This window comes from Eschrichtius robustus, chromosome 2 (assembly GCF_028021215.1).
Source record: "Eschrichtius robustus isolate mEscRob2 chromosome 2, mEscRob2.pri, whole genome shotgun sequence".
In the NCBI taxonomy this organism is placed as follows: domain Eukaryota; kingdom Metazoa; phylum Chordata; class Mammalia; order Artiodactyla; family Eschrichtiidae; genus Eschrichtius; species Eschrichtius robustus.
Window position 1 is genome coordinate 91523930 of NC_090825.1, and position 19936 is coordinate 91543865.

Below are 19936 nucleotides of genomic sequence, written 5' to 3' on the forward strand. Positions count from 1 at the left end.
TTGTTGTTGTTGTTGTTGTTGTTGTTGTTTTAATTAATTTATTTATTTATTTTGACTGCGTTGGGTCTTTGTTGCGGCACGCGGACTTTCTCTAGTTGCGGCGAGCAGGGGCTACTCTTCGTTGCAGTGTGTGGGCTTCTCATTGCGGTGGCTTCTCTTGTTGCAGAGCACAGGCTCTAGGCGCACAGGCTTCAGTAGTTGCAGCACATGGGCTCAGTAGTTGTGGCTCGCAGGCTGTAGCACGCAGGCTCAGTAGTTGTGGCACACGGGCCCAGCCGCTCCGCGGCATGTGGGATCCTCCCGGACCAGGGCTCGAACCCGTGTCCCCTGCATTGGCAGGCGGACTCCCAACCACTGTGCCACCAGGGAAGCCCAGTCATCGTGTTTTTCCCTTATTCGTGGTTGCTTGCTATGTGCTACCTCAAATTCATTTTTATAAAGATATAACCTCTGGTAGAGGATTGAGTATTTGCTGCAAAGGACATCCTCTTTGTCCCATGGACATGGAACCGAGCCATTAGCTTTACTTTACAAAGCACAGCATAGCCTGAGGTGCTGCAGCGGGTCTGCCTCGTGTGACCCTTCACACTGGAGTTCCACGTCAAGTGTGCAGTGCAGTGGCACTAAGTACATTCACAGAGCTGTGCAACCATCACCAATATCCATTTTCAGAATTTTCTTATCCTCCCAAACAGGAATTCTGTATTCATTAAACAATATTGCCCCATTCGCCCAACCACTGTAACCTCTCTTCTCTCTTTTTTTGTATTTTTATTTTTTTAATTTATTTATTTATTTATTTACTTTTGGCTGCGCGGGGTCTTTGTTGCTGCTCGCGGGCTTTCTCTAGTTGCGGTGAGCGGGGGCTACTCTTCCTTTCGGTGCGCGGGCTTCTCACTGCGGTGGCTTCTCTTATTGCGGAGCACGGGCTCTAGGCACGCAGGCTTCAGTAGTTGTGGCACGTGGGCTCAGTAGTGGTTCGCGAGCTCTAGAGTGCAGGCTTAGTAGTTGTGGTGACATGGGTTTAGTTGCTCCACGGCATGTGGGATCTTCCTGGACCAGGGATCGAACCCATGTCCCCTGCATTGGCAGGCAGATTCTTAACCACTGTGCCACCAGGGAAGTCCCTCTTCTACTTTCTATGAATTTGCCTATTCCAGGTACCTAATATAAATGGAATCATGTAATATTTGTCCTTTTGTAACTGACTTATTTCACTTAGCCTAATGTTTTCAAGGGTCATCCATGTTGTAGCAGTATCAGAATTCTGTCCCTTTTTAAGGCGGAATAATATTCTGTCGTGCGTTTATACCACATTTTGCTTATCCATTCATCTGTCAACAGATATTTGGATTATTTCCATCTTTTGACTCTTGTGAATAATGCTGCTGTGAACATTGGCATACAAGCATCTGTTTGAGTCTATGCTTTCAGTTTTTTGGAGTATGTACCTAGGAGTGGAATTGCTGGGTCATATGGTAATTCTATGTTTAACTTTTTCAGGAACCACCAAACTGTTTTCTACAGTGGCTGCACCACTTTACATTCCCACCAACAATGTGCAAGGGTTACAGTTTCTCCATATTCTTGTCAACACTTGTTCTTTTCTCTTGTTGTTGTTGTTTTTGATAACTACCATCCTCTCCGTAGTGTCAATCTTGCCTTTAATCCATGCTGACAGTATCTTCCTTTTGGGGAGTCTATGAACATTTAATGTAGTTAATGATCGATTGATTGTGGGTCTTTCAGTTTACTGTTTGTTTTCTGTTTGCCCCTTCTGAATTTTTTGTTCTTCTATCCATCCTGTCTTCCTTCTTTTGGGTTAACCGCATAGTTTTTAGAATTTTATTTTATTTATTGGTTTCTGGCTATGCCTCTTAATCGTTATTTTCTAGTGATTGTTCGAAGAATTACATTATACATCGTTAATTTTTCCGAGTCCACTCACAGTTAATAGTCCTTCTTTAATTCTGGTATATGTCCCTCTGTTGCCTCTCCTGGGAAACAACGGCTATGAGTAGGTACCCTCACAGGCTTGGCTGAGCTGGCCTGTTCTTGTCCACACAGCAGTACTTGTTTTGGGTTGGAGCAGTGTGGTGAAGATAGCCCTGGACACAGAAGGCCAACACTGTAGTTCCAGCCCTGCCCCCCACCCATTGTGCACCCGTGGGTGAGTAACTGGGTGTCTTAAAGTCTCAGATTCCTCCTCTGTGGAGCGAGGCTTACCACCTTCCTGCTGGGGTGGAACTTGATGATGTATGTGAAAGCGCTTTCTGAAGTGTCAAGAGTGCTGATCAAACCAAAGTCACTGTGATCATCACCTAAATGAGGAGCCTTTTTTTTTTTCATTGTAGTAAAAAACGCATTACATAAAATTTACCATCTTAACCATTTTTAAGTGTACCGGTCCATACTGTTAGTTATATTCACATTGTTGTGCAACAGCTCCAGAATGTTTTTTATCTTTCAAAACTGAAATTGTACCCATCAAACAATACCTGCCCCGTCCCCCTCCTTCCAGCCCCTGGTAACCACCATCCTACTTTCTGTCCCCTATGCATTTGACTACTTTAGATAGCTCATATAAGTGGAATCATACAGTATTTGTCTTTTAGTAACTGCCTTAGTTCACCTAGCTTAATATCCTTAAGGTTCATCCATGTTGTAGCATGTGTCAGAATTTCCTCCCTTTTTAAGGCTGAATAATATTCTGATGTATGTATATACCACACTTGGTTTATCCATTCATTCGCCAATGGACACTTGGGTTATTTCCATCGTTTGGCTGTTATGGACGTGATGTACAAGGATCTGTCTGAGGACCTACTTTTCATTCTTTTGGGTATGTACCCAGCAGTGGAATTTTTGGATCACATGGTAGTTCTATTTTTAATTTTTGAGGAACTTCCATACTGTTTTCCAAAGCAGTTGCACCATTTTACTGTTCCCACCAACAGTGCACAAGGACCCCAATTTCTCCACTTCCTCACCAATACCTGTTATTTTCTGTTGTTGTTGATATAGTAGCCATCCTAATGGGCCTGAGATGATATTTCATTGTGGTTTATAAATGAGGCACTTTCTGTTTGTTCTGGAATTCTTGGTCCCTTGTCTGAGCTTATCTTGCTCCTCTGGTCCTGTAACTTAAACTTCGGGTCTTTTATAAAGACTCCAACTACCTTGGCCTTCAGTGTTGAAGCTACAGTGCCTGGCAGGGCCCATAACGTGCAGGGCATCAGAGGCCAAGGGAAGGAACTGAGGATTTATTCAAAGTCTGTATTTAGAAGAATATGCCACCAACTGAAAGATAAGGCCACCCTGTATCGAGTAGCGTTGATGGTGGGGTGAGTGGTGGTGAGTGATTGGTGCTATGTGACAGCACCAACAGGGGACCCAGAATATCTGCTTCTGCCAGCCTGGCCACCCTGTCCTACTGTGAGGCCCCAAACTGGGAACACTGACAAAAGACAGCCAAGGGTCACCTGATTACTGGTGGGGCTTATGTAAAACCAGTGGGTAATAGGCAGGAGTGTGGGGGGTTCATCATCCAGCCTGTGTGATAGACATTGGGCTTCCTAAGACCAAGGAAAGCATTTATAGTCCTCCTAGGTATGAATAGAATATGCTCCTGAGCTGTTTGCAGTCTGCATGTTAATTTAAATGCCTTCCTCCATCTTCCTATTTATTTATTTATTTATTTATTTATTTATCTGGTTGCTCCAGGTCTTATTTGCAGCTTGTGGGCTCCTTAGTCACGGCACGTGGGCCCCTTAGTTGTGTCATGCGAACTCTTAATTGCGGCATGCATGTGGGATCTAGTTTCCTGACCAGGGATCGAACCCGGGCCCCCTGCATTGGGAGTGTGGAGTCTTATCCACTGTGCCACCAGGGAAGTCCCCCCTCTGTCTTCCTGATGCTCTGTCCTATACTTGCATCATGCTCTCTGTGGTTACTTTCCCCAGGGTGGTGGGAGAGAGGACTGTGGCTTTTGCCACGTACATCTGTGAGCCTCTCAGAGTTGAAAGTCTCTGTACCCTGCTTCTAGCCTGAGACCAGGGCTCAGCAACTGATTAAAGAATGAGAAAGACTGATCAGGTCCCTACACTTGCCTCCTGTTTCCTGTAGCCAACATCCTCAGGACACAGCCTGGTGGCACCTCTCCGGTCCTGCTGTGAAGACCCCTAAGCAAACATGTCCAGGGTGATCATTGCATCAGGTGGGGCCGTGCTAGGGAAATCCTTATGAATGGCTGAATAGAAACGTCTTCCTTCCTCATCCCACTCAGGAATAATGCAAATAATTCAGGGGTGTGTGTTAACTGCAGCTCAGGGTACCGGGAAACCCTGCACCTCAAGGTAAATGATCCTTTGGAGAAACTTCTCCATTTGTTGCCCTGGAATTAAGTGTGCTCCGGAGATAATTTCATCAGCGTGTGTGGGCACTAAGGAGTGCCGCTCCTGGCTGTGGACCTCCTTGTCTTGAGTTGGTGATGGGCACCTGCCGTCCATCTCCAGAGGGCTTCAGCAGTGGGGATTGTCCTCCTGTTGTCAGCAGTTCAGGGCATGGTCCATACTGAGGACAAAAAGCATAAGGTGGATGTAAAACACGCTGCTGTTGACAGTCTATTTCTAGCCTTGCTGGCTCTTAAATATATAATGATGTGGTATTTATATTTGGTCATTTAAAAATAACTTTTGATTGCCTATCCTGTGTTGGAAATGAAATGAGGAGGAAGGTCAAAGTCCTTTCTTTCTTGAAGCTTACACTTTAGTAGAGGAGAGATGACAGACACATAGGTCAGAGCAGATAGTGATAATTGCCATGGAGAAGATCGGATAATAGGACAGGGACTAAGGGAGAAGAGATGGAACCCCATGCTTTAGACAGAGAAGAGCTTGGTGAGGAGGTGGCATTTGAGCTGAGAGCTGAATGTAAGAGGAGATTTGGGTAGAAATCAGTCTCAGCAGAGGGAACAACAAAGGAAAAGGAAGCCCTGGGGCAGATGAGAGGTTGGCATCTTCCAGGGATGGAGAGAAGGCAGGAGTGTGAACACAGCATAGTGATGCGGGGGAAGGTGGACAGATGAGGCAAGGACCAGAGAAGTCAGTGGTTCCCACCCCGACTACACGTTAGGGTTATCTGAGGAGCCTAAAAAATTTTCCAGTGCCAAAGCTCCACCCCTAGAGATTGTGATTTAATTGGCCTGGGTGGGGCGTGGACATTGGTGTTTTATAAAAGCTCCCCAGGGAGTTCCACGGTACAGCCTGGGTTGAAACATCAACAGGGTTGATGGTGCAGAGTCTTACAGACTCTGGTAAGGAGTTTAGACTTTAGTTGAATGACAGTGGGAAGCCATATAACGGTTTGGACCAGGGGAGTAATGTGATCCAGCTTATGTCCTTAAGAGACTCACTTTGGCTACAGTGTTGGGGACTGGAGGTAGGAGGTTGTTCAGGTGGTTCAGTTAAGAAATGATGGTGGCTGGGACCAAGGCTGGTGTCAGTGGAGATGGTAAGAAGAGGTCAGTTTGGGGATATGTTTTGGAGGTTGCAGACAAAAAATGGATTGGATTTAGGGTGTGAAGCAAAAGGAAATCAAGGTTGCCGGAGAGTTAACCAGAGTAACTGGGAGGATGGTAATGCTGTTCACAGAGCTGGGAGAGATGGGGAAAGCAGGTTGGAGAGGAGGGGGAATCATTGTGTTCATTGGTTGCAGTGAAAGCTTCAGACTTCTCTTCTGTCTAGATTTAGGTAACTTGTAGACATAGGCAGTCAAATAAAGTTGCCCAGAATATTCTGAGAAATCCTCTTACTGTAATGCTGAGAGTTTTCTTGAAGTCTTCCACAAGTGAGCACCAAAGGCAATTTGACTATTTTAGGGCATGGAACCTGCGATGAGAAGGGAAGAGGAGGGAAGTGTGAAGACATTAAGCTTCTTTCATACAGGAGTCAGGCCGGGTGTAAGGGAAAGGTGTACTTTGATAAATTGCTGTAGTTAACACCTGTCTTGCTATAAGAATTGAATGGCATAGTGATACATAGAATCCAAAATAGGTTGACATATTTATATTTGACTTAAGGGGATTTTTGCCCCCAAAATTAAGGGTATTTTTGCCCCCCAAAAATGATCTTTTAAGATATGTCTAGTTCACATTAAGATTATAATTAATTCTCCTCCCCGGACTAAGCCCTGGGTGTCCAGCAATTAAAAGTAACCCAGACTTTTAAGTCAGAATCAAATTATTAGAATTGCTTACAAGACATTTACATGGAGAACAATATGGAATTTGTTAGAATAGTTTGTTTTCCCCCTGATGGAAGAAGTGGTATAAATTGCAGTGGTAGAGCCTGTTGATTGGTTATGTCAGGGAAAACTGATTATAAGCTCACTGAGGGCAAGAACTGTCTCTTACACAGTTGCTATTTTTTTTAAACACCTAGTGTCTCTGCTCACTCTGGGGTTTTAAAATTTTTTTTCGTTTAGTAAAGTTATGAGATCTTTTTAGCTGAAACTTTTTCTGAAATCAGGCCTTATCTGAATGGCTGAGCAGGAAGGTTGACCAGAAGTCCTGACAGCCCCTTCTGGGACACTTCTTTGTTCTTACTAGAGAAACTTGAGAAGTGGCTGCCTTTGAGTGAAAGACGAGAGAATGCAGCGTGGCATGGCTGTCTAGAAAATGGCCATGGTCTGAAACTCCTTAATAAAGCCTTTGCATTGGCCCCAGGCCTCAGAAGGCCAGCAGGCTGGGAGATCAGGCTGCCGGTGTTAAACTTGGACATGTCCAGCTCCACTGCCGTCCATTTCACCTGAGTGGGTTCCTCTCCGTAAGCGAAACGGAGAGCGCTCATTGCCCACCTGCCTGCTTAACTCGTCGTATCCGCATCCGCTTGCAGATAACTGCAGCGACCTGAACTCGGAGCTGCAGAGGGTGCTGACGGGGCTGGAGAACGTGGTCTGCTGCAGGAAGAAGAGCAGCTGCAGCCTCTCGGTGGCAGAGGTGGACAGACACATCGAGCAGCTCACCACTGCCAGCGAGCACTGTGACCTGGCTATTAAGGTAGGACCCCCCCCCCCAACCCCCATCCTCTCTGTCTGGCTCTTTTCAGATCATGTGAGGGAAATGATCAGGTGCCTTTCTTCTGAAGTGTGATTTTACTCAAACACCTATTAGAGAGTGAGTGTTTCTAAGAAAGCCATACTAAAGATTGGGCCACCAGGGAGAAGCAGGAGCCCTATAAATTTTTGCTGGGTTGACTCACATCAGAAAAAGTCATTATATCAATAGTCAAGATCACTGGCTTTGCTGCAAAAATGACTACTTCCTTGGAAACTATTAGACTACTAGTATCGAACCATGTCATTTTAGTGTGGTTCATCATATAGCACTCTGGGGTTGTAAGATTAACTTGGATATTTTATTAAAGCTTTCGGGCCTCTGGAATATTATTTCCGGAGTTATCTATTCATGGTGCTAACAAGGGGGACGTTCAGGACCTGAATGAGTCATCTATCCTGAGTGTACTGGACTGGAACTCAGTCCCGCCTTTCATGTGCATTCATCTTACTGCTTAGGGAGGACCAGGTGAGAAGAGTGTGCTGCATCTGCACAAACTCATCATGAGCAATGGGAATGTCAAGTCCCCTTGATACAGGGCCTCTGGTATCTTTATGTTACTTCACCAGAGCTTAGTGACCTAAGCATCACAATTCAAACTGAAAAGTCTGAGAGGAGCCTATATAAAGGGAAAATGTGATGTGTTATTTGAAAAATGTTTGAGGACTCTGGGCCCAAGTTTCTATCAGCAGGAATCCTGGATTTCACAAAAGAGCTATGGTATCTCGAGGTAAACCATGATTCATGTTTATAGTACATCTGGTTTCCCATCTTTATTCATCACAATTAAAAATACATAGTTGATGTGGTTTGGGGAAGTAACCACTAGTTTTTCTTTCTTTGTAATCTCCAGAGCCTGTATTTGATTGTAATGTCAGCTTGGGTACTAGCCCCAGCCTTAGCATTGAGAGGGAAGGAGGAAGCCAAGGGTGTCTGCCAACCAGCAAGGGACAGAGCAGGCCCTGGAGTAGGGCTGAGTAGGACATGAGTCTCTGACTTGAGAGGAAAGACAAAGCACTGCATGTGGAAAGTGGCAGCACGATTTGGGTAACTGTCCTCATCAGGGAACCAATGTGAGCATCCAAGAGTGACACATCCTTACGCCACCCATTTTTGAGACCTGTTTCCCATCCCATCTCTTCACTGCCTTCTACCCCTACGTGGTAATTCCACCTCCTCTTTCCAAGTCATTTGGTGCATGCTTCCTTTTCCAAAGGGCAATAATTGTGAATGAATAGTTTCTGAAAGCAAACAGAATGAGTTGTTCCTTTTTTTTTTTTTTCAAATTTTATGCGTATTTCTTCTCCATTAATACTGGTGTTTTTAATGAATTTTTTAAAAACTCTCCACGTAGTATTAAGATTCTGTTCTTTTTAAGCACATAGCTGTGTTATTAATTAAATCCCTGCTGTCTTAGAAACCTCCACAATGAACTTACTCTTTTCTGTGTCACTGAGGTTTATTTTTGTCTTTCTTATGTTGGGACTGAACCTCATTCACACCTTCTGATTCTGTTGTGACACTAAAAGCTGTAAACAGTGATGTGATCTATCACGTTGCTGAGTTGGAACATGGGAAGCCTATAATTTAGGAAACTTCAAGTTATATTTTATATGCAGTTTGCAACTTCACATTTGCTTTATCAGGATCACTAACTGGCTTGCTGTCTGGTCATGTGTATTCACCGACTCTGGACCGTGGTTGAGGGAGATAAACATCTGTGTGGACATGGCAGTTAGCACCACTGATAGACTTAAATACCAGGAAGGGATTGTGTTTTTCTTACTGGGGGGACTGCTGGGTAACACAGACTGTGACCCAGGCAAGTGACAGAGCCTCATCTGAAAATGGGGAGAGGATAGATAATCGGGGGCTATCGCTAGTCTTGATAACTTTTCTGCAGTGAAGTGATGGTGGAACCCACCCCTCTGGGGACACTCACCCTGGGCTGGCCTGTTTTCTCCTCCTCCCGTTTCTCCCAGGGAACTCACTTGGCTTGTCTCTGTGGCTGTGTTTTCCAGACAGTGGAGGAGATCGAAGGGGTCCTTGGCCGGGACCTGTATCCCAACCTTGCCGAAGAGCGGTCTCGATGGGAGAAGGAGCTGGCTGGGCTGAGGGAAGAGAACGAGAGCCTGACTGCCATGCTGTGCAGCAAAGAGGAGGAGCTGAACAGGACCAAGGCCACCATGAACGCCATCCGGGAGGAGCGGGACCGGCTGCGGAGGAGGGTGAGTGCCAGGCCTTTCCCGGGGGGCTGGGGCCAAAGGAGAAGCCAGCTGGTCGAGCCAAGGGCAGCCCCAAGAATTTGGTGGCATTTCTAGTCTTGTGAATCACCATCCCTTTCTGGTTATGAAGTCGTTCTTGAAAGTATTCTGAAAGTGCTGAGACGTGCAGGTAAGATTTTTAAAAACGCTCTTCTCTGCAATCGCAGATCTAAGTGGATGCTAAAAATTATCCCAGTGCAGTGCTTCTCAACCATTCTCTGGGTACACACATCTTCCCCAAGGTCAATTAAAATGTTCTTCCTTTGAGGTAGGATAATAATATTTTATCATTTGCAAAAATATACAGAATTTCCCCTTTGCAGTTTCTTCTGTAAATTTTTCTTGAAACTTATAGTACCTGCTCTCACATATCCATACTGAGTCTAATGTGACATGTCCTCTCCTCTAGTGCAGACTTATTAAAGTTAATAATCTTTTTTTTTAATTAATTAATTTATTTATTTTATTTTTGGCTGTGCTGGGTCTTCGTTTCTGTGTGAGGGCTTTCTCTAGCTGTGGCAAGTGGGGGCCAGTCTTCATCGCGGTGCGCGGGCCTCTCACTATCGTGGCCTCTCTTGTTGCGGAGCACAGGCTCCAGACGCGCAGGCTCAGTAGTTGTGGCTCACGGGCCTAGTTGCTCCGTGGCATGTGGGATCTTCCCAGACCAGGGCTCGAACCCATGTCCCCTGTATTAGCAGGCAGATTCTCAACCACTGCGCCACCAGGGAAGCCCCTAATAATCTTATATATATATATTTGTGTGTGTGTGTGTGTATGTTCTGAGAGAGAGAGTGTATGTGTGTGTGTGTGTGTAATTCCTGGTAGTCACCCCAGCTCACTAAATGGCTCTATGGCCTGAACAGGTTTGAGAACCACTTTGTTTAGGAAATACAGCCATTACTAAAGGAGCTGATGTTTCAGGATAGAAATGTTTGGCAGACTTGTTAAAGCACTCACTTTTCCAAAGATGGAGTTTTTTCTTAGGAACCCACAAGTACTTCTTTGTTTGGCTGTTAGTTTGATCTGTGATTGGACTGGAGGTGAAGCAATGAATTCTGCAATCAGAAACAATTCCCTCTGAACTTCACTTTGAATTACTAGGCCTACTTTATTCTCTTTCTCCATTGTGGCAATATTAGAAGCTTGCTTTCTAGTTGTGCTGTGACTGGTAATTTTGCGCTCAGAGGAGAAAAAAATACATCCAGTTGATCACACCATTACTTTTTAACTTGCTTTTCAGTAAGATCAGTGTGTGTACATCATTCTCCTTTTAATCTACATGCAGTTTTCATAATTGCCATTATTTATGAATATAGAAGAAATTACTATTTTTGAATGTTAACAACTCTCTTCCTCATTTGTGGCTATTGCCAGCATTCCTAACTCTCATATCTGAATGTCATTTTGTGTGAACTCACACGCATAAGCTTATTTTCAGAACCCAGCTGTATCGGATGCCAGTCTCTGCCCTTGCAACAGCAGGTGTAAATCATTGCAGTCAGCAAAGACTTCTGGGCAAGCTGAGGACATTTACTTAGTGCTAAGGCCCACAGCACCTGTAATTTCCTGGGCTACACTCCCTGATCATTATGACTAATGCCCTAATTAGGTGTGCTTGCTTAGCGTGTGCGTTCTGATGGTGCTTACTTTGTGAAGGAAATGTTGGTCGTAGGCCTAATTACATATTGCAGTTTAGAATAAATTTCCTGCTCTAACTTGAGTTACTAAAGCACAAGACAGCTCTTGATTGTGACTAGCAAAGGAGAAAAAGCCAGTTCCCCTTCGAGTATTTTCTCCAACTCTGGAGGTTAGTATTAAGGACAGCATAGTGTGATGGTCCCACACTCTGTGCCAGGGCTCTGAGACCACCTGGAGTCACAGCTTGATCTCCCAAGCCACTGTGAGTCTCTGGCAAGTTACCTAACCTCTCGGTTTATTCCGCCATGAAGTGGGGGTAATAATAGTACTCAGTGCAGGGAAACTAGGTAATCCTCATGAATTATCTAAGCACTTAACCAACGCATGGCATGTAGTAAATGCTCAAAAATTATCAGTAATCGTTTGGGATGAAATCCAGAGTTACCTGTTTAGTAGTCTGGAAAGATTAACACCATACCATCTTTTTTCCCCCAAGAATTCTTATATATTTGAAGGACTCTTAGAACTCTTAGATGGACATTGAATAACTACACACACACACACACACACACACACACACACACACAGTACTCAAAATCTTTCTTCTGATCACATTTATTACCGTGTAAGTTTTGCAGTTAATACGGTTTTATTTAAATTTATATAATTTATATAAATTTATATATTTTATATAAATTTATATAATTTATATTTCCAAATAAAAATATATTGGGGAACTTGTATCTCTTCCTCAACTGGAAATTTCCTCAGGAATTTTTATACATACCCATGAATTAGATTTATTTCTCTTTATTTCAAGACAATTGTGGGTGTCAGAATTTGCTAGATGCCTGTAAATGCCAGTTTGCTAGATTTTAAATGCTGGATGACTTCTACCTACCACCACCCAATATATTTTATTCCCCCGAGGAGAAATCTGTCTTTTGTGGTTGGTCGTTGTGTCTTCTTCATGATGTATAGCTCTGAGGAATGACTGAGGTCTAGTTTCATTTCCATCCTTGTGGTACCACATGATAACATGGCTGGTTGGCCTTTCCTGTCTTTCTAGCAACTCAGAATCCAGAGTTCATCAAAGTTGCGTGGAAAGCAATAGAGGCCACTTTTTTTTTTCGTTGCCCACGTTCATTGTATAGAATTTGAACTGACCAGATCAATAGGATTGGTGCTTGCCCCCTGCCTGTGATTAAACAGAGTGCTCTCAGGAGGTTTTCTGAGCCTTGTTCAAGATTTAATTAAATTAGATCTTTAATGTCAGCTAACAGATTGGGCTACTTGGCAGAGCAGTAACTAAGGAACAACAGGCAGACAGTTTTTATTACTGGTCCCGGCTCATTATTAAATGAGGTAATCATTTAGGTCTGCATGCTCTGTAATAGAACCACTCATTTCCTCACACTGAAAGAAGCAGGTGTAATTTAGGCAAAGTAGAATGAATTACTCTAGAAGGGGAAGCACTTGGCTCTTCATTCATTCATTTTGTAAACATGATTGGTCATCTTCTCTTTGCTAGGCAGAGGGGGTATGGTGATGAACAGGACACAGACCCTGGCCTGAAGGATGTTTGGGAGACAGGCAAATAAACAGGTCATTACAGTGGTACATGTCAAGTGATAGGGATAAACACAGGAGAAGCCCTGAGAACTCATAGGAGGGACATGTGATGGCAGGTCCAGCCTCTCTGTATTACGTATTTTTTACCTAATTGTTTAGGTCAACTGCCGTGTGGCAAAAATGATCAGTGCTTTCCTCAGATAGTTTGGTAAAGCAAACTGGATGTGACCACTGGCTCATGAATCTGTGTCCCATTGAACCATAGACTTGAATCAAACACAGGCAACACACATTCCTTATGAGATTTTGTACAAACTCTTCAGAAAGTTCTGCAAAGTCAGTTATAGTTTTATTATAGCAAAAAGATACAAATCAGAGCCAGCCAAACTAAGAGACATATAGGTGAAGTCTGGAAGAGGTCTGAAGGCAAAGCTCCCAGCTGTCTTCTTCCCCTGGAGTCCTGAATGGTGTTACCTCCTTTGCGCTGTGATGTGTGGCCAACTCGGAGTATTGCCAACCAGGGTAGTTCACCCAAGCTTCCGCATCCAAGGTTCTTATTGGGGTTTAATTATGTAAATGTGATTGATTGAATTGTTGGCCGTGTGGTTGAATTCAGTTCCCAGTTCCTTCTCCTTTAGGGATATCAGCCTGATAACCCTTTGGGCCACTTTTAAGTCTGTGAGTCTGCCAGCGGAGGTGGTGCTGCACTGCGTCTGCCCACAGTCATTCTAATACAGGAGGGATCTCGGAGGTGTGAGGGGTCCGGCACTGTCCTACTCGGGCATGTGTGCAGCGTGCAGGTGTAGCACTCATCCTGTAAACTCACCACCTGTGGCGACTTACTGAACATCCTCTTGTATGAGCCCAAGAGCCACCCCTAAAGCCATTAGTTCTGAATCCATTGGTGCCTGTTTCTAACTGCTGCACTGGTTCTGAACACCTGATCGAATCCACTTTCAGTATTCGCCCACGTTATCTCAAAGGGCACTTGACGATCAGTGTTCATGCTTAAAGGGGTTGGAAAGAGGAGTCCAAATCAAATGAAGGAGTCTGCTTAGAAAGAGTAATGACCTGAAAGGTTAACCATGTGTTTTATTATGTACTTCTTTCTACTAATTAATTCATTTATAATATGTACTTACTATTAGGCTGACCACCCTTACTGGGAGATAAGATGTATAGCGTCATGCTGAGGTGTCCAGAGCTGGTCTGTCTCTGAAGCAGCCATTCACTTCATCTGAATTATCTCCCATGATAGGCTACGTCAGTATCGCTTTGATATTTTTAACTAAAAATCAGTAACAGCAGAGATAATTCTAGAAGTGAAACTGTTGTGACCTTACATAGGTTAAATATTCATCTCCGTTTTGCCTTATTTAGCCCTAGATCTCATGTGAACTCTTCTCACTCAGCCTCCTTCTCCGTGATACTTTTCTTGTCTGTATATTGAAAATGCAGGACTGCAAAACAGTACTTTATATTTACTGTGAATTTATATGTGTATAAATGTGCCTGAATTCTATATGCGTGTATGCAAAAATATTTAAAATAGAGCAGAACAATTTAAGCCAATCTCATAATTGTTATGGGGTTGGGGGGAGTGAGTACCTACGAGTATGGGTCAAAGGATATTTTGGACACTTCTGTAGTGTCCTAGTTTATTCTTTTAAGTGTGTATTCTTACAGTTGTATGGTTTTTAATATATAGAAGTAGATTCACAGAAATAGAAGGGAAGCTAACATGCTAAAATATTAAGAGGCTAGTAAGTCTAGGCTGTGAAAAGATACGCATGTTTTTTTCTTTTTTTTTTTTTTTTAATAAATTTATTTATTTATTTATGGCTGCGTGCAGGCTTTCTTTAGTTACAGCGAGTGGGGGCTATTCTTCGTTGCGGTGCACGGGCTTCTCATTGCGGCGGCTTCTCTTGTTGTGGAGCACGGGCTCTGGGCGTGCAGGCTTCAGTAGTTGTGGCACTCGGGCTCAGTAGTTATGGCTTGCGGACTCCAGAGCACAGGCTCAGTAGTTGTGGCGCACGGGCTTAGTTGCTCTGCAGCATGTGGGATCTTCCCAGACCAGGGCTTGAACCTGTGTCCCCTGCATTGGCAGGCGGACTCTTAACCACTGTGCCACCAGGGAAGTCCTTTCTTTCTACTCTTCCTTAATTTTCAAATTGAAGAAACAAAAAAATAAAGTATGGATTATGGACCATGATCGGTATCTCCCAGCTTTAATAACTTGACATCCACACACAAGCACAGTTATTCTCTCTTGTCCTTGATGGAAATTTATTCATATCTTACCTGTTCCATTTCTCTTAGGAGTTTCTTTATATGAGGAAGAAGATGCCAATATTAGCGAAGTTTAAATTCATAAAACACTTATTAAAAACAACCAAACAAACAGCAACCCTGTTTTCACGTTCCCAGCCCTAATCTGGCCTCGTAGGAGGGAGCTGAGAGGAGGGCAATCTTGCTCCAGTGTTCTCCTTCCACCTCAGTCTGGGAATCCCGGCTGGCTCTTCCCTTGTGTGACTGGAGTATTAGTCAAGATGAGGATAGGTTACCCAGCAGTAGCAAACTAACCCCCCACATTTCAGTGGCATGGCCCACCAAAAGAGCTTAGTTTTTGGTTGCACTGCACGTCCAGTGCAGGTTTAGAGATGAGCACACAGCTCTGCTCCGCGTACTCACTCAGGAACCCAGGCTGACGGTAACCCATTATCTAAAACATCACTTGAACAGACTCACCGCTATAGCTGCGTGCTTCTGCTCACAGCCCATTGGCCAGAACTATACAGATGCTCCGCCTAACCGTAGAGGGGCTGAGAAATATGAAGGAGCACATGGGTATTTGTTGAGCCGTAAATGTTCCTAACACAGCTGATTTATTTGCTTTGAGTATGATACCAGATAGACTGGGACAGGAATCAGGGTGCCAGAGAAACTGGCGGTTTCACTCACCCATCTCGAGGTGGCTCTCAACATGTGTGAAAGAATCACTGGGAAACTCTTTCCAAGGATAGATGCCCAGGCCCTTCCATGAGCCACCAAATCAATGAATGGGGTGTAGGACCTTCGTACACTTCCGTGTTGTGATCCCAGCCATCTCCCAAACAGGAAAGGGAAGGCAGTGTCCTTCAGTCACTGGGCGTGTTCCAAGAACCTCTCCAGCCATCTTTACCTCTCTCCCCACGGGTGGAGTGAAAAGAGAGAGAACCACAGCCTTCTGGCGCTTTTATTCATGCCTAGCCTGCTCCTCCAGGGGCCACAGTATGGCAGTGATGAATCTTGCATCTGAAACAGGAGAGATGCCCAACCCTGTCTGTCCACTCACCAGGGTCACATGAGCTATAGGAGTGGGTGCGGAGAGGGTGTGCTCATCCTAGAATCTGGCAGGACATGGGCACCCTGGGGCTCCAAAGGCAAGGTGCATTGCCTGGCGTAGGGGAGGACTTCCCGTGCTGACCCGATGAAGGAAAATAGTTTTACAAGGTGCCACCTACCAATGCATTTTTTTTTCAGTGCAGTCTTGATAGTTTATTTTTAAGGACGCATTAATAATATTAATAGTATTAACATTCGTTGGACATTTTCAGACTAAGCATACCCCTCTTGGACTAAAAATAGATACCTCTGAAGGCAAAGCAGGATGCAGAGCCTGAATTATGACACTGAACATGTTTTGAGCATTTACTTGTGATGATCAGTGATTTATGCACATCTCATTCAGTCTGCACGAGAATTCTACAAGAGGTACTATTATACCCTTCTTAGACATGAGAAAACTAGGGCCCACAGAAGTTTAATAATCTTGGTCTATGCTGACATTAACTCTTAGCACCAAAGCTTCAGCTCTGGTAGCCTTACTGTGGGATGCAGCATTCATTTTTCTATTGTTTGGACTCCGTTCCTGCGTTCTTTCTGCTCTTTTTCCCATTTCTTCTCCTGCTTCCACACAGACCAGAAGTAAAGCATCCTCTCTTATAGTAACGTGGGTGCCAGACTCCTTAGGGTACCACCCATCAGTCTTCCTGGCATTCCAAAACAACACAAAGTGAAGACAAAATACGTCTGTTTCATAGAGAAAAGGCTATGTGTGCATATATTTGTCTTGAGCCCGACGGAGCATTATTGGCAAAGCCTGTCACCCCTCTTCTCTGTAGTTCGAGGAAGCTTTAAGTGCAATCCAAGGCAGAGAACCCTCAAAACTCTGATTTCCTCGTGTCTTCTTTGGAAACTGTTTCTAAAAGGGCCTTGTGCACATTTGTGCCACGGAAACCGCGAAGCAGCTTTTTTAGCTGTGGGCACCGGTGTTGGCTTATCCATCCCCGTCTCCCTTCTCCAGCCTCTGCTCCTGTGAGGAAGTCCAGCTGCGTAAAGGCGAGCTCTTGGCTATAAAGCACGTAGCTGACTCCGTTTGTTTGAAAGCTGGTAGGAAATGAGGAAGACAGCCAAAGCACTGACCTTTTCCCTGACACAGCCACTTAGGTAATCCAGTCCAGGTTCCTTCCTGGGCTGTAGAACAGAATAACACAATACACCCATCACATCTTCAGAGAATGGAAATGCCGCTGGGCTTGCTTTCCTCCTTCTGTAAATAAATTCTGATTTCTTATTTGTTGGAGGGCTCCAAGAAAGAAAAGTCTTATAAAATCTCCAATAGGAGAAAGTGGTTCTCTGCAAAACACTCCCCAAGCCTGGACTTGGAGGAGGCAGCTTTCTGAGACTCCGCCGGACTCACCGCCTCAAGCTCGTTCAGTAGAACTTTTCCGGCCCAGTGATCCTTAGCCCGCTGCAGGGTAGAAATCGTCTCATCTCAGCCAGCCCCATTACACAGTGAAACTATGGATTACGCCCTAACCGCCTGAAATTACGGCTACCCAGCGACCGCTTCTCCGTATCATCAGCGGGACATGCTCGTTCTTTCATGGCTAATAATAATGTTTCTCATCCTACTCAGGACTCCGGTGCCACATTTCTTTCCTGCTTGTCAGTCACTCATCTGTGGACCACATTCACAGATGCCTTCGTCAGCACACTCGGTCATCTCGTAGTCTGTGCTCCTACAATTGTCCTGGGAGAGCGAAGGGCCAGTAGCTGCTCCGCGTACGCCCGCCCCTGCCTCACTCTCCCGGTGAACTGCCTGCCTTTCCGGAAAACCACCTCTGTGCCCACCCCAGCGATCTTTGTCTGCGACAGCTCTGGCACCAGACTCTTCCTCCTCACCAGCACCTCGCTCTCTGGCTCTGCACAATCTCTCAGGCTCCTGAGTGCCCATCTTTGTATTTACTTTCTTTCATTTGTTTTTTTTTAATTTGGCCTGCGGGGCAGAGAAATAAGCTAATTACATCCCTCTGTTAAAGCACACACTCATTGATCGTGAGAAGGCCCTCTTTTAATTTATGTATTGCTTTTCTCTCCCACTCCCTTTCCCTCACTTTTATGTATGTCCTTATACACAATGTTTTGTGTGTTGTTTTTAATTTACATCAATCGTGTCGTGCTGTAGACTTTTTTCTTTGTTTCCCCCGAGCGCTCTGATTTTTAAGGTCTGTCCATGTCGCTGTGTATGCATGAGGTCTGATGGCCTCCTGACATTCTGTCGTGTCCCCACCATGTTTACCGCACCTGACATCCAGACCTCCCGCTACCACAAACAGCGCTCCAGTGCATATTCCCGTGCACATGTCTTCTTTGGTCTTGTGTGGAAATTCCTCTGGAATACATGTCCGGGAGTGAGGTTGCAGAGTCCTGGGGTGTGCATGTTCTTACTTGGACCAAATCCTGCAGTGCAGCTTTCCAGACTGGCCCACCCATCTGTCCGCTCACCGGCAGCATAGGAAGGTTCCTTCTGCCCCTATATCTCCGCCAGTTTTTGTGCTTATCATTATTTCTCTTATCCCATTCTTTTTCTGAGTTTAATGTTCTAATTCCTGAAAAGCCTGTGTCCTTGGGAAGTTCTTTCAGCAAAGGTCTACGGGTGCTTAATTCTTAATCTTTGAGAATATCTTTATTTTTGCCCACACTCCTCATGATAGGGGTATAGTTTCCTGTTGTTGCTTAGACAGATTACCACCAACAGTGGCATAAAATAACACAGATTTATTAATCAAAGTGTCATCAGGGCTGTGTTCCTTCTCAGTTAATGCTTCCTTGCCTTTTCCAGTCATTCCTGCAAATACCCTCTTGCCACGTAAGGTAATATATTCACAGGTTTCCAGGATTCAGGTGTGGACATCTTTGGGGGCCATTACTCAGCCTACTGTAGGTGGCTAGGTATTGGATTTTCGGGTGACAGTTTTATTTGGCGATGTTCAACAGATTGTATTGAGACTGACGCTGTGTCAGACACTGTTCAATGTGTTGAATACAGTAGTGAGTGAAACAAACCTACCCCCCCTGCCCCAGAGCCTGTGTCATCTCTCCCCACCTGACAGATTTAAGATTCTCTCTTTATCCTTTCCCCTCGCCCTACATTTGCACCGCAGTGTTTCTAGATACGCCGTGTTTTCATCCTCTTCTTCCAATTAGCACCAGCTGCATAACAAACCACCCCAAACATGGAGACCTAAAACAACAATCATTTACTGATAACTGCATCCTCCTGGGGATGACTGGGCTCCAGTGGACAGTTCTCTCTCTTGGGCTCAGATGTGGTCGCAGTCAGATGGTGGCTGGAGCCAGAGTCGTCTTGAAGGGTTCCTTACTCGTTTGTCTGGTGGGTGAGGCTAGCTGCTGTCTGGACCTGAGCAGGGACTGTTGGTCAGAACACCCACAAGCATCCTCTCCGTGTGGCCTGTGCTTCCTCACGACCGAGTCGTCGGCGTGTAAGGGCCAGCATCCCAAGAGAGAGCTAGGCAAAATTGTATTGCCTTTTCTAACCTAGCCTTGGAAGTTATGTGGTAGCACTTTGACTACACTCTGTTCATCAGATGCAATCTCTCAGGCCAAGCGTGTGCAACGAGAGGGGAACTGGAGTCCAGTGATGGAGGGACTATCAAAGCATTTGCAGACACATCTAAAGACTGCCACAACTACTTAGCACCTGACATGATACTTAAGTCTCGGGACTTATGTTGACCTCTACGTCTGGAAAACTCACGTGTTTTCTTTTCAGATAGTGTTTCTCTGTCATTATCTGTGTTCCTGTCCTCTGGAACTCCTTTAAAAGTGTGTTGAAGCCTCTCAGTGACACTTGCATATTTTGTCCTTCTTTAGCTGCCCATGCTGTGTTCTGAATTCTCCGTACTGTGCTCCTGTTCACTACTTCTCTTTCCAATTTTATCCAGTCTAAAGCTTAACCTGTACATTGATTTTATTTCATTGACTACATTTTCCATGGGCTTTT

General features: G+C 44.7%; 1 protein-coding gene across 2 annotated transcripts in view; it reads left to right on the forward strand.

Moving 5' to 3' along the window:
* The window catches only part of MCC (MCC regulator of WNT signaling pathway), a 424188-nt gene that overhangs the window by 347016 nt on the left and 57236 nt on the right, over window positions 1-19936 (forward strand). For both annotated transcript variants that reach the window (XM_068535717.1, XM_068535718.1), the window contains 2 exons: window positions 6894-7057; window positions 9136-9342. In XM_068535717.1, the coding sequence (XP_068391818.1) occupies window positions 6894-7057; window positions 9136-9342 (371 nt within the window). The remainder of the gene's footprint in view (window positions 1-6893; window positions 7058-9135; window positions 9343-19936) is intronic.